The sequence below is a fragment of the Nilaparvata lugens genome, chromosome 2 (genome assembly GCF_014356525.2).
Source record: "Nilaparvata lugens isolate BPH chromosome 2, ASM1435652v1, whole genome shotgun sequence".
In the NCBI taxonomy this organism is placed as follows: domain Eukaryota; kingdom Metazoa; phylum Arthropoda; class Insecta; order Hemiptera; family Delphacidae; genus Nilaparvata; species Nilaparvata lugens.
In genome coordinates, this window is record NC_052505.1 from 78,619,410 (window position 1) to 78,633,176 (window position 13,767).

General features: G+C 35.5%; 1 protein-coding gene across 3 annotated transcripts; it reads left to right on the top strand.

Moving 5' to 3' along the window:
• The first annotated feature begins 705 nt into the window (after positions 1-705).
• On the top strand, positions 706-11,481 carry LOC111046673 (cyclin-dependent kinases regulatory subunit). Of its 3 annotated transcripts, none has more exons than XM_022332274.2 (4): positions 706-848; positions 4,527-4,638; positions 7,099-7,226; positions 10,281-11,481. In XM_022332274.2, the coding sequence occupies exons 2-4, from the start codon at positions 4,574-4,576 to the stop codon at positions 10,346-10,348; spliced, it is 261 nt and encodes an 86-aa protein (XP_022187966.1). In that variant the 5' UTR covers positions 706-848; positions 4,527-4,573; the 3' UTR covers positions 10,349-11,481. The 3 variants fall into 3 exon arrangements, with proteins under 3 accessions (XP_022187966.1, XP_039277760.1, XP_022187967.1); XM_039421826.1 differs by having other exon boundaries at positions 764-896; XM_022332275.2 differs by lacking the exon at positions 706-848 and adding an exon at positions 1,120-1,143.
• Positions 11,482-13,767: the final 2,286 nt, after the last annotated feature.

Sequence of the window (13,767 nt, forward strand, 5' to 3'; positions counted from 1 at the left end):
TTCTCTTCCAGTGATTCAATCAATTACAAGTTTGTGATTTCAAAGAAAAAAACAGTACATAGGAGCATCTTGTCAGATAGCAACAAACGTTATTAAATCACTTTTAAGTCCGAAAGTTTGACTGTTTATAAATATTATTGAAACTATATTCACATACAGAAATGCAAGTGAGCATTTTGTCAATCAATGATGACAAGTCATTGAAGAATATGACTGCACAGAGAAGATATTATAAATCTGTGATGACTGTGCTCCACGTTATAATGACAGTGACGGAAGACAAGAGAGCAGCGTTGCCGATTCTTTGCCTTGTCACTACCTTCTATAGAATATGGCCACTCCCCAAAAGAGTATGGGCCTATTTGCCAATGATTTTATAATGAATCATAATTTAGATAAAATATTTCATCAATTAGGTCTATATAATATTTCTACATTGTTAGAAATGATCTAGCAAATGGTGGAACTTGAAAAGTATATTCAAATTCAAATTTCTTTTATTGTTGTGAACATCGATACAATGTATAATAAAATATAGTAAATGATAGAAAAGGATGGCAACACCAATGTAAATCAAATACTGACATTATAATATCATTATAACTTTTACGGTTATAGAATTCATAATGGTTTCTAAAGATGTTTTATCCCATCGTGTATCATCAATTCGAGCAATTTCAATAAATTGTGTTGTGTCCAGAATAGATACACAACTCTAGAACTCTGGGAACAAGTTGCCAGCTGAGCAAAACTCTCCAACCTGCAACTTCAGCCCGCCAATTCATAAAATATTTCGTATATTTCTGCTGTTGAAAGTTGAACATTTTCGTGAAAATATTATTACTCTTGTAAGTTTTTTCATCTTTATTGCATTATTATTCGATATTTCAAAATTGGTAGGTACTCTGAATTCAATTCGTAAAAAATATTAGAAATTGAGAAGTCTGATAGGTGTCAATCTGAATGATACAAACTATTTATGGTTATGTTTACATGCTGTTATTTTTCAAATAAATATCAAGCCGTTTTAAAATTGAATTAATACATTTCTATAAAACCCCTATTCTTAATGGGAGTGCAGTATATGGGTTTTAACATTTACTTTTTTGTACCTACTTTTCCAGTTCTCCGAACAGTCTGGAAGTACGGGGAATCACTAAAATTATATTTCTACAATTAGACTAGAGGTTATGTTTTAATATTTGGAATTTAGTTTTTGTGTTCAAAAAAAGTGCTCCTGTTCATACTCTATCACCGTGTAGTAAGGCTTTGCAATTAAGTTAAGTCTGAGCCTTGCTTCATCTGTCTTTAAATGTGTTTTTTGTCTTTCATAGATTCAGTTTTTGTATGCAATAGGCAGTATCTTCTAGTAGAAAGCTCCTGCAGCTAAAGTGAAAAGATAGCAAGTGGTCCCTTGCTAAACTTCAAGCCGCCGAGAAACGCTTGATATGAAACATTGTTCTTGATACCAGTACCATGTAGGCCTAATCATTTCTTGTAAGAATGCATACCAAAGAAACGTTATTTACTTTGAGTTATTAGTTTCATTATGGATTCCGATGAAGATTAATTACCAATTACGGAACAATAGCACCAACTTCAAAATTATTTATAGTAAAAACTTCCTCTGAACCGAATATATTTTCCTCAGATAGCCAGTTTTAGTGTATTGCTGATTCTGATGGCTTCATCAAAGGCAGATTTTATTTCATTTATTTTAATGTATGTGTCCTTGTTCTTGTACTATTCTACTCGAGGAGGATTGATCTGGAGGTTGCCAAACAAGCGACGGATTGAGGGTGCACCTAATAAATAAGGCTGCCTGGGATGTAATGAATACCAACATATCCGTGCCACGTAAAAGGATTGACTTTACAAGCCCGGATAACTTCAATGGCTTCTTTGTTTGATTCAGAATATAATGGGTGCCCTGCTGGATACTGCCATTGATCCAATTGTTTTGTTGGAGGGAAGAACCCAGCCGGGACAGGAGCATCTTCTTTCGCCCCACCATACCAGCTGCCTTGAGGAAAATAAAACGCTCCTTAAAGCCCAGATGTGTTTGTCATGTCTGTGAGCATGCTTCGAGAGGTTGTGGATGTCATTGGAGTTCCTCTCTCTGCATCTGTCTATAAGTGCTTGAGGTTTGGAATTTTTCCTGATTTATTGAAGACTTCGAGAACTGTCACAGGATTTAATAAGGGTGATCATGAGAGCCTTCGTAGCTTCAGGTCAATTTCCGTAACTCCTTTCTCTGGCAAGGTGATTGAGACAGTGATAAAGTCTCAGATGGTGGCTTTGAGAATAATGGTCTGTTCTGCAACATGCAGTTAGGTTTCCGAGTTGTGAGATCAACAGTAGGTGCAGTTGACCCTGTAGCTGAGCGGATTGATGCTGCCTTAAAGGATGGTGAGTCTCTTGCTTTTGCTCTGTGTGAGCCTTTGACAATGTGGACCATAGCATTCTACTTGTAAAGCTGAGTTTCTATGGTCTAAGGGACTCAGCCCTTTCATCTTGGGTTCATACCTTTCTGGAAGGACTCAGCTTGTCTCCCTTGGCGGTGCAAACTCCCAGACTCTTCCAGTAATGATTTCATGTGGTAATGATGTATCACGCTCTCTTCCATCGCCATATCACCCATGGATTGCTCCAGTGGGGTTACTCGGCAGGGGCCGCTGAAGTCCGCTGCAAAAGAGGACTGTGAGAATCATAACAGGCAGCGACCATCTTGCCCACTGCAAGCCCATCTTTGGTGTGCTCACTGTGCTGACGATCTTCAGCCATTACATCCTCCTGTGCATGGTGTATGTCAAGAGGCTACAGCATACTCTGGCTGCCCGTATTGATATTCACTACCACACCACCAAGCACCGTGAGCTACTGGATGTCGCCAGGAAATGCCTCCACCAATCAAATGCCAGTTATAGGATTTCTGCCTTGAAATTCTTTAAAAATCTGCCTCCTGGTGTGAAGCAGTTTTTTTCAAATCAAATAAAATGTATTCATCAAAAACAATTACATTACAAATTAGAATACTATTAGAACAATTAAAACAATGAAGTTTTATGCATTGAATAATTTCTTAATAGGCAAATATAATTCAATGAATAAATATACACCCCACTATAAATTATATGTGTTGGTGTATAAGTTATTAATTGCTTGTTGCGTGTTATAATTACTATTTACAAACTTCATTCACTGATATGGGATTAAAGTTCTTTATAATGAAATTAGTAAAAATTTATAATACAAACAAAATTATGAAATTAGTAGATAAATATTAATGTTCTATTAAGGATAATAATAAGAAAGTTAATTTTTAGAAAAATGAAAAACTAGTGAAGGAATAGAATGAAGAATAAATAGTTTCAATAGTCTAACTAATTAATAGTCTAACTAATTAATAGTCTAACTAGTATAAATAGTCTAACTAAATTTTCACAATCTTCTACTCCAATATCAACCAAACAGGAAAATAAACTTTTCTTGAACCTGTGTCTATTGAATTCTTCCCTAATGTAACTTGGTATTGAATTGTAAATTTTTGGTCCCAAATATATGTAGGTAGTTTCTTTGCCCAAATGTAGAGTTCATCCTTGGTACTATTAAATTTGTGTTTCTTTGCCTTGTTTGATGGATATGATCTGCCAGTCTCATGTGTTCGTTGTTTCTCCTCATTCGCGTGTTGATAGCCTGGATGTAGAGTTGTCTTACACTCAGTACCTTACCGTCCTTGAAAAGAATGTTCGTGGGGAATTGATTCTCCTTGAAGCCTATTATTTTTAGAATTCGTTTTTGAAGTTTATAGAGAGGTTCAACATGTATAAAGTTCGTAAAATTGATTGCACTAAAGAAAAATAAACAGTTTTTAATGTCTCATAGTTGAAGATTTTACGGAGTTGATAGAATTTGTAAAGAAGCTTCCTGATCCGGGTAATTGATAGATTAATGTGCTTGTCCCATTTAAATTTGTTGTCCACTATTGTTTCTAAATATTTTATTTCATTGACTTGTTGAATTGAAGGGCGATCAAACGGGTTGTTGGTGCTTCCACAGTGATGTAGAATTATTGAAGAATCCGGTGGTCTCGTCCGTTCCGTCAGAGAAAAAGGCATCCATCTATGCTTGAAGCTGAGTTTATAGTTACCCTTGTTGCTAGAAGACTATGAATGAGGTAGCCGTGTTGAGTCCGCACATTTCCCAAGCTTATCAAGCTTCAAGATGTTTTATACAGAACAAATATTTGAAGCGTTTTGCAGGAAATCTGTGTAATACAAAGTTTTATCAAGAACTACCGTTAGTTTTCTGAATTGAAACTGATTTATTGCATTTTTAAAACATGCAAATTTCTACCTAATAATCTTTGATCGTCATGGTAGGTTTCCGCAGGTAGGTGACAATCCCGATGAATGATTAATTAATCATACAAGATAATGTTTTTAAAATGTAAGCACAAGTAAACATTTGAAATTATATTCATTTTTTCATCAATTGTTTAATACATGTTGTAATTCTAATTTCAGATAGTTGATCAACTGGAGGTACCCGTTACATAAACAACAGTAACACCATGCCGATCACTGCCCCAGGAATACAATATTCCGACAGATACTTTGATGAGAACTACGCTTACAGGTATGTACAGTTGCAAGTTGTTTTCTAGTTTCAAACAATTATTAATATCGGCAGAATAATTAGTTTTTTAAATGCTTAATGTAAAATTGATGAGGAGGCTACAATGTAAATAATTCCTTAACAATCAGGAAATGTAATCATTAATGTTTCCCAACTGAATAAATATATATTAATTCAGTTTCATTCCCACCGTATTAGTCCAGTCACTATATACATTGGTGCATGCAATTTATATTGTAGTTATGATTTTTAATAATATATTGTTTGTAGGCCTCATAAGAAAAGTCAAGAACCAATTTTTTCATGCAAAATTTCCTTGTGCTAGATAAAGGAAATTTTGCATGAAAAAATGGTCTGGACTTCTCTTATGTATTCAAACAATATATAAAAAATCAGAACTATAATATAAATTGCAAACACACCCCCTTTTTCATGTCTATATTGACTGGACTAGATCTATATAGTTATACTCTGAATAAGACAAGTTGAAACTTGGACAAAATAACTTTCAATCTGAACAGCCAGGTCATCTACAAAAATAAATTTTGTTTGAATTCAGAAAGTGGAACATTTAAAAAAGTTTCTGATCAGAGCAGGCAAGAGTACAGATTTGGGAATGAGCATTTGAGAAATCAGATTGGTTTCTTTACTATAGCGTGAATAAAACATCCATGTTGTCAAATTGTACGAGTTTGCAACATTCTCATGAAAATCACCCATATGGATGATATATTAAAATTGAGAATTGAATACAGTATTTGAGGAATTATGTGCTGTACATTTATTCAAAGCACCTTCACAAGTAAGATATCGACTTTCAGCCCGCCTAACACCGGAATAGTTAATTATATAAAATGTTATATTTTCGTTCTGGTTGGACTGGAAGTCGTCCTCCAGCTTGACTGAAGACCAACCTCAAGTCTGGCCTGAATTTACATATATTCCAAATGAACTACAGCCCATGGCGGCAAGTGTTGGTAAACAATTATTACAAAATTATTCTATTCTCGAAAATGGGTTTGATGTTTTCTGTTTGATTTTTTTAAATTTTAAAACAATAGATGATTTTGACTCTAAATGAATCTGGATTTCTATTTCATAAATATATTAATGTATAATTTTGTACACTTCACTTATTGATATTTTGTGAGATTTAAATGAGGAATTATGAACCAACTCTTCTTCTTTGGCTTAGCCTTATCACAATTATATGGGGTCGGCATTTCCCTCCTTCAGCCATCTCCACAAAATCCTGCCCATCTCCTCTCCGCGTCACCAATCTTTCCCCCGCAAATCAGCCTTCACTCTGTCTCCACATCATCCTTAGCCTTCCTCGCCCTGTCGACCCACCCAGATCCAAATCCTGCACCCTCCGTCCCACATAATCCTCCTCACGTCTCTGCACATGTCCAAACCACCTCATCCTGGCCTCCTGCATCTTCCTACCCAAAGGCCCCACCACAACTGTACCTCTAATCACCTCATTACGAACCTATCCCTTCTCGTGGCCCCACACATCCATCTTAGCATTGTCATCTCAGCCACTTCTTCTCTTGCCTCTTTGAAACAGGGCAGGTTTCCGTGCCATACAACATTGCTGATCTCACCACCGATCTTTACACTTTAGTTACCCTTCATCTTACAGTTCACTCTCTTATTACGGAGCACACTATCATTCTCCAGTTGAACCATCCGCAATTAATTCTGATTTCTGTATTTCCTCATCCAGCCCTTTGCAAACTTGAACCCAGATACTTGAAGCTCACAGATGATTTGAGTTGGCTTCCATCTAGTTGCACAGTCAGTTCCTCATCGTTCCACAATGCACATTACTCTGTCTTTGTCCGCTTATTTTCATGCCTCTTTCCTCAAGAGCTTTTCTCCAGCTTTTCAATCGCTTTTTCAACTGATTTCTAGTCGCAGAGCAAAATGTCATCCGCAAACAGCATGCACCATAGCGCTGGCCTCGGATCCTATGACATCATTAATTAGGTCAAACAAGTATGGACTGAGTGCTGAGCCTTGGTACCAACTTGGAACTGATTAGCTCTTCCCACACTGGTTCTTACTTGAGTGATGGCTCCTCTGTACATTTCCCTCACCAGACGAATTTACTTTTCAGACAGAAACCTTTCCCCCATACTTCGCCACAGCTCCTGCCTGGGCACCCATTCATAGGCCTTCTCCAAGTTCACAAAGGCCAAATGCAGCACCGTGTCTCTCTTGCCTTCTCCACCAGCTGCCTAAGCGCAAATATCGCATCTGTGGTTCCTCTTCCAGGCATAAAGCGAAACTGCTCCTCGCCAATCCAGAACCTAATCTAAAATATTAAAAACGATTGCAGGCTGATTAATTTGAATAAACTTTTCTCAATAATGGCCAACAATTTCTTATTCATTATCCGCTCTTGTTATACTAAGTATCCGATGATTCTGAAATGGTACTTTTTTAAAATTTCAGGCATGTTATTCTACCAATGGATATAGCCAAAGAAGTGCCCAGAAATCATCTGATGACAGAAGGAGAATGGAGAAACCTTGGAGTCCAGCAAAGTCCGGGCTGGATAAATTATATGATACATTCCCCAGGTAATAAATTATAGTATTCAGTATTCTGATACACTTCTGATACATATTCTCTTACTGTTTAACGTTTAGAAATTATATTTAAATTCATCTGATATGATAATTCACTACTCTGTGTAATAGCATGTTTAAGGTAATGTAATTTCCTATGAATTTATTGCTTTAAAAACCTTAATTGATTCGTAGATGGCGAGTGGATCTGCTTTATTTTATCCGAACATGTCACTAAAATTTTCTGGTATGTGACATGATTCAAGTACCGTATATCAATCTACAGAATACCGAAACCTGATTGACCACTAATAACGTGTGAAAAAGGGACGCTTCTGTGTTCACTATGTATTTCAATCTAATTAGAAATAGGTAGTGTCCCACTTTAGTTTTCTAGTCAGAGCCGCCACTGGTCAAATACCATGTTAAATTTGTTTTTTTATTTTTTGGTGACAGTTTTTTGAATCTAATAAAAAACATAATTTGCTTTCAAAACTCACTCATTTTCGGGTCCGAAATTTTTAATATCTCTGAATGAGATGATAGTTATTAGGGAGGCTGTTATGGGTTTTTTTCGTTGAAATTTTTTAAAATGGCGGCCATTTTAAATTTTTGATGGCGAATATCTCGAAAACCGTCCATTTTACAGAAAATTTACAAGAGACAAAAAAGTTAGCAAATATTTTCACGATTCAAATGATACCTAATTTATTAAGATTGGTCGAAGAATAACAGAGAAATTAATTTTTTTCGTACTGCATGCATGTCCAGATGTATTTAAGATGAAGCTTTGAAACTCGGTATGGCTCCATATGGGCAAACAGATGATTTTACAATGGTTTTCAGATGATAATGTTTGTCTTGTAAAAGTATTGTTGTTTCATTAAAAGTAAAGAACCAGATGTAGTGCTTCCTATTTCTTAGTCTCACGTTTCCTAGGTCTTATTTCTATCTTAAATTTCCAGTTTCAATATTTTCTTACGTTGCTTCTACACAAATATTTAATTATTGTAATGGAATTTAGTTCGCTGGAGTACACCGATATTCACTTCATGTATGGAGCAGCTCTTGGCAATGCGACCGAAGCAAGAAGAATGTATGCAGCTGCATTTCCAAACCGCCGTCTCCCTTCCGACAAGGTGTTCACAAGAACTCACAATCGGCTGAGAGAAGTTGGTTCATTTGAACGGAACAGGGTAATTGCTGGTAGGCCTCGAGCAGTTCGAAATGTTGCTTTTGAAGAGGAAGTATTGCAGAAATTCGATTTCAATCCTAGAACGAGTACGAGAGCAGTTGCAAAGCAAATCAATTCAAGTGCTTCTTCTGTGTGGCGTGTACTAAACAAGGAAAGACTTCACCCCTTCCGCTTTCAAAAAGTTCACTCATTTGTTGAACGCGACTATGAGCCAAGAGTAAACTGTGCCCGTTGGTTTCTTCAGCAAGACATTATCCAACCAAATTTTCTAGAAAATGTGTTATTTACCGATGAGTCCAGCTTTACAAGAGAAGGAATCTTCAACTCTCGCAACAGTCACGTCTGGGCCTTAGACAATCCTCATGAGGTCAAAGTGCGTGGTTATCAGCATAGATTTTCGCTGAATGTTTGGACGGGTATCTTAGGTAATCGCGTGATTGGACCATACATTCTTCCTAATCGTCTGAATTCTCCCACGTACATTACTTTTTTAAGAGACATACTACCAGAACTTTTGGAAGATGTGCCTCTTGCAAACAGATATAATATTTGGTTTCAACATGATGGTGCCCCTGCTCATTTCGGAAATGTTGTTACGGACTTTCTGAACATGACCTATCGTCAGCGGTGGATTGGGCGGGGGGACCAGTACCGTGGCCCGCACGTTCACCTGACCTCAACCCTTTAGATTTTTCTTTCTGGGGCCATATGAAAGACCTTGTTTACAGCACGCCAGTAGAAAACGAAGAAGACCTTGTGGCAAGAGTGGTTGCTGCAGCAGGTGCTATTCAAGATGATGAAAATGCTTTTATAGCAGTTCGACGGTCCATGATTGAAAGGTGCAGACTGTGTAATCAAGTTGAAGGACGGCATTTTGAGCAATTGCTGCATTAGTATCAGTGAACCGATTTAAGTGAAATTAATATTTTTCAATGTAAAATAAAATTTGGAGGAAAGTTATTCTTGTATATTTCTGTAATAAGAACGGTTTTCATGAAATTATAAAAAAAATTAATATTGATCTTTAAATGGTGAAAAGTGGTCATGCATGCAGTACGAAAAAAATTAATTTCTCTGTTATTCTTCGACCAATCTTAATAAATTGGGTATCATTGAAATCGTGAAAACATTTGCTAACTTTTTTGTCTCGTGTAAATTTTCTGTAAAATGGACGGTTTTCGAGATATTCGCCATCAAAAATTTAAAATGGCCGCCATTTTGAAAAATTTCAACGAAAAAAAATTTTTTTTTATTTTCTATAGTTGAGTCTTTATAGCATAAATATTCATGCCAAATTTCAGATCAATACAACATTTCGTTCTTGAGATAAAAATTTTTAAGTGAAAAAAACAAAATGGCAGCTATAAGGATAACCGCTGAGTTTTGGACACTTCAAATATGACATTTGTAGTCTCCTAGCATCCAGGTACAATACCCTAAAATTCTCGACACTACTTCTGAAACATCCTGTATATTAGGTCAATCTGGGCTTTAAGCTTGTATTTTATTTCAAATAGTAATATTACATGTTTACATTGTTACTTATTCATACAGACAAGTTGTATTGTAATCTTGACTACTTTGGATCAAGGTCTATAGATAGAGGTCATGACACCAATGTTAATTTTGGAGCGAGACTCAATATATCTATTCCATAATATATTATTACATCAAAAATATACACTATTTTTACTAGACTATAATTCGTTATACTAATAACATGTTAGCTGTTCATTAGATCAGGCTAACACCAAGTAAACAAACTTTTCATCTAGTAACAATATGGCCGCTTGTCCAGACCTCTTTCTATAGACCTTGCTTTGATTAAAATACAATACCGTACTTATTGTTTAATTTTTGTTTTGTTCCAGAGCCACACGTTATTCTGTTCCGTAGAGCTTTATCAGATAACGAAAGAACTGCAGCATCAGCAAATTGAACTGCGTTATGACATTTTTCGTGTTTATTCCCTTCTTATAGATTTATTCAGTTGGTGCATTCAGATTCATTTATATAAAGTAATACTGTCCAAGCTATCATATTACCATTGACGAAAAATGTATATTCAATAACCTGATTATGTGATATTTCTGTCATCAGGTACTGTATTTAGATTTCAAGTTCGGAATTTCTTTAATAAGTTGCAAGTTGACAGATTATTTTTCAATTCTTTTCATTCATCTAATGGTTGAAACTATAAAAATTATGTTTCGTACACTTCCTTGTTGTATGCTATCATGTATTCAGTTATGCATTTCTATTATAATACATTAGGCTTTGCTACTAAGCATTGCTAAATACTTCATACTTACTATAGGTACTTTCCTAGGGTGAATACTTTTGTCAAGTTGTCAGCAAATTTTTGCTTCCAGGTAAACAAAATTTTCCAATGTTTCTGTTGTAACGTCTATGTGAGACAGCATGTATTGAACATGTATAATTGACATGTCATTGCTTAATGATGAGAAATAATTAATTGGCAAAAAATTAGTTCCATTAGAATATGCAAGTTGGAAAGTACAAATAATCCACGTACAAAAAATAATAACGTTTTGATGGTTTCTTAACGCTTCTCCACGAGAGTGGAGACTAACTTGAGAGAGCATTTATACGTTTTTGTCATCATTTTTTTTGTAATCTGTCTTTGACCTTTTTTACCCTGATTCGGTTGATAAATTTCTAGATTTGTTACTTACATTTCTTATTCTTAAACTAATTTCTGCACGTTCAACAGACTTTTTAGCTTTTGAGACATTTTCAAGTTAAAACATAATTAATAGATGTTCAACAAACTGCCCCACAAGGTTATATTTGATTGTAACAATTATCAAGTATTACAATGCGTGCTATAGTTGATTTAGCATAATAATAATAGTTTTCACTTGTAAATGACTGCACAATATAATCAAACTAGATTATTCGAAAATTAAACGATGTGTACCGTATAATATTATTTTGAGTAGCCTAGGCATTCCATGGATTTGTAATAACTAAGATGATAATTATTAATTTGGAGATGGATGTAACTTTTTCACTAATTTGGTGTGAATAAAAAGAATATTTTATTATAAACTTCAGTCTATTTTTCACTTATGATCAGCCAATTTTCTTGAAGACTTATTTTTAGCACACAATTCTGATTCACAAAACTCAACGTACCTTATCCTGTTCTACAAATTTTTAAATTTTAACGATCAAGGTTTGTGAAGCAATATTGAAAGGACTGTACAGTATTGCAACAGATTTTTGAAGGACTCTGTCGTGCACAGCAACGACAGGAAGTCACCTAAGATTCCAGTGGGAGCTATGCAAAAGAGTTACCAAGACTAAGGCACTTTGCACACTGGGCCACCATGGAAGTGCTTCCACGGAAGCGCCACCACGTGGTAGCATTGTCTCTCATCTGTCACTGCACACTAGAGCCACCAGCCGAGCTTCCAGGAATGTGGTGGCTCGAGCCGCCGATTTTGTTAGCCACCAGACTCGCACCACCGCGTCATACCATTGAGTATTATCTGTCATTGAACACTAGAGCCACCAGCTACCAGCCACCAGAAAATCATCTCCAATTCAGTTTCAATTCAAATCAAGATCAGTACAGTTGTCTGTTGAAGTCGTCGTAATGTATAGTGGACAATTTGATACAGAAAGGTTCATTCTCGAAGTTGAAAGCAGACCAGCTATATGGGACATGTCTTCAAAATTATATGCTGACCGGGATGTGAAGAAAAATTCTTGGAGGGAGCTGGTAAATCTTTTCATTGAAAAATATAACCTCACAGAAAATGAACGAAATGAATTTGGTAAGTTATATAACCACTTATTGAGCATTATTCATTATATTATTCAACATATGCCAACAGTTCTGCTTCTTCCACGTCCATTCTTCAACTGATCATGAGTTAACTAGTGAACTGGAGTGATGAGTCAAATGGTGGCTGTAGTGTGCAATGCTATCAAATTTTGATGGTGGCGCTTCCATGGTGGCCCAGTGTGCAAAGGGCCTAATGTTTTCATTCAATCTCAAAGTTTAAAGGGGTACGCAACTTGGCACTACTTGCGACTACTGGGTCTACTTGGCGCCCACTAACTGGAGATGAATACAGGAAAAAACATCCAATTAGACTAGAATTGTAGGGAATTTATTCTCTTCAAGCTTCTTTGTCTGAAATTCAAATTCAACTATTCCGTTTGATTGAAAAGTGGCTTAAACTATGTAAAGAGAATGGATTTTGTGAAATCTTCAGCTTCTCAAAACCCATGTAACTAACGCAGTACGAGGCAAATCATTACAAAAGAAAGCAATAAACTATACAATATACAATGCAATAATGAAATTATTCTACACAATTAAACATTAGGAACTACTTCCCCAAAAGAGCAAGCTAAAGCTTGGGAAACGAGATTAGCTGAACAATTAAGATTATAGAACATTGAAATAAGTATGACTTGAAATAAACCATTATGAATACCTTAAATTGAGCTACAACTTTTATATGGAACATTTTTTTGGATTCAGGGGACCTTGAAACCTTTAGAAATTGGGCTACCTTAATTTTTTTTGGAAAGCAATACTTTCCTACCTAAGGTAATAGGGCAAGGAAAGTAATAAATCAATTTTCCATTTTTTCAGTATATATTTGTCATTGTCTATTTAAGCTACTGCATTTCATTATTGTTTGCTTCTTCATAGATTCCAACCTGGAAGTTGTTAATTTTTTCATCAGAGCATGAAATTACCATAGTTACAGAAATAATATTACAAGATTACTAAAAATCACAATCATACCCTATAAGAACATTACAGAAAATCATTATTATGGAAAATAATCCCAAATGTTACAAAAACCGGTTGTGCAGAAAAAAGGAAGTGTTACAGTTGGCACAAATAAAATTGAGAAAGAGAAAATAATAATAATGAAACAAAAATACAAGAAAAAAAGGAAAGGGAACTTCAGTATCAGTTGAACATTATAAAAATAGTAACAATATTACACTAAACATGATGACATTACAAACTAAAAAAAATGTCGCGCTTACAAGTTGTAAAAAATGGAAAAACAAAAGCAATATTCAGAACTGATTGGGAATTAAAATAAAATTATGAGGTGAAAATTCTCTGGCTTTTATGGGAATGACTTCCTAATCGATGGATATATGATAAAATGTGATAGAACATTAATAGAATAACACTTGCTATTTAAGAAGGTGATATGCAGACGGGGTGACCACTTGATGCAAGCGAGCAAGGTGATACTCTGTCGTGTACGGTCCCGACAGGATGGAACCTGCCATTCCAGTAGATGACATGCTGACGGGGTGACCACTTGACGCAAGCGAGCAAGGTGATACTCTGTC

Coding starts and splice junctions, on each gene's coding strand:
- LOC111046673 (XM_022332274.2), top strand. CDS start 4,574: ATGCCGATCACTGCCCCAGGAATACAATATTCCGACAGATACTTTGAT. Junction 4,639..7,098: donor GATGAGAACTACGCTTACAG/GTATGTACAGTT, acceptor TTAAAATTTCAG/GCATGTTATTCTACCAATGG. Junction 7,227..10,280: donor TTATATGATACATTCCCCAG/GTAATAAATTAT, acceptor GTTTTGTTCCAG/AGCCACACGTTATTCTGTTC.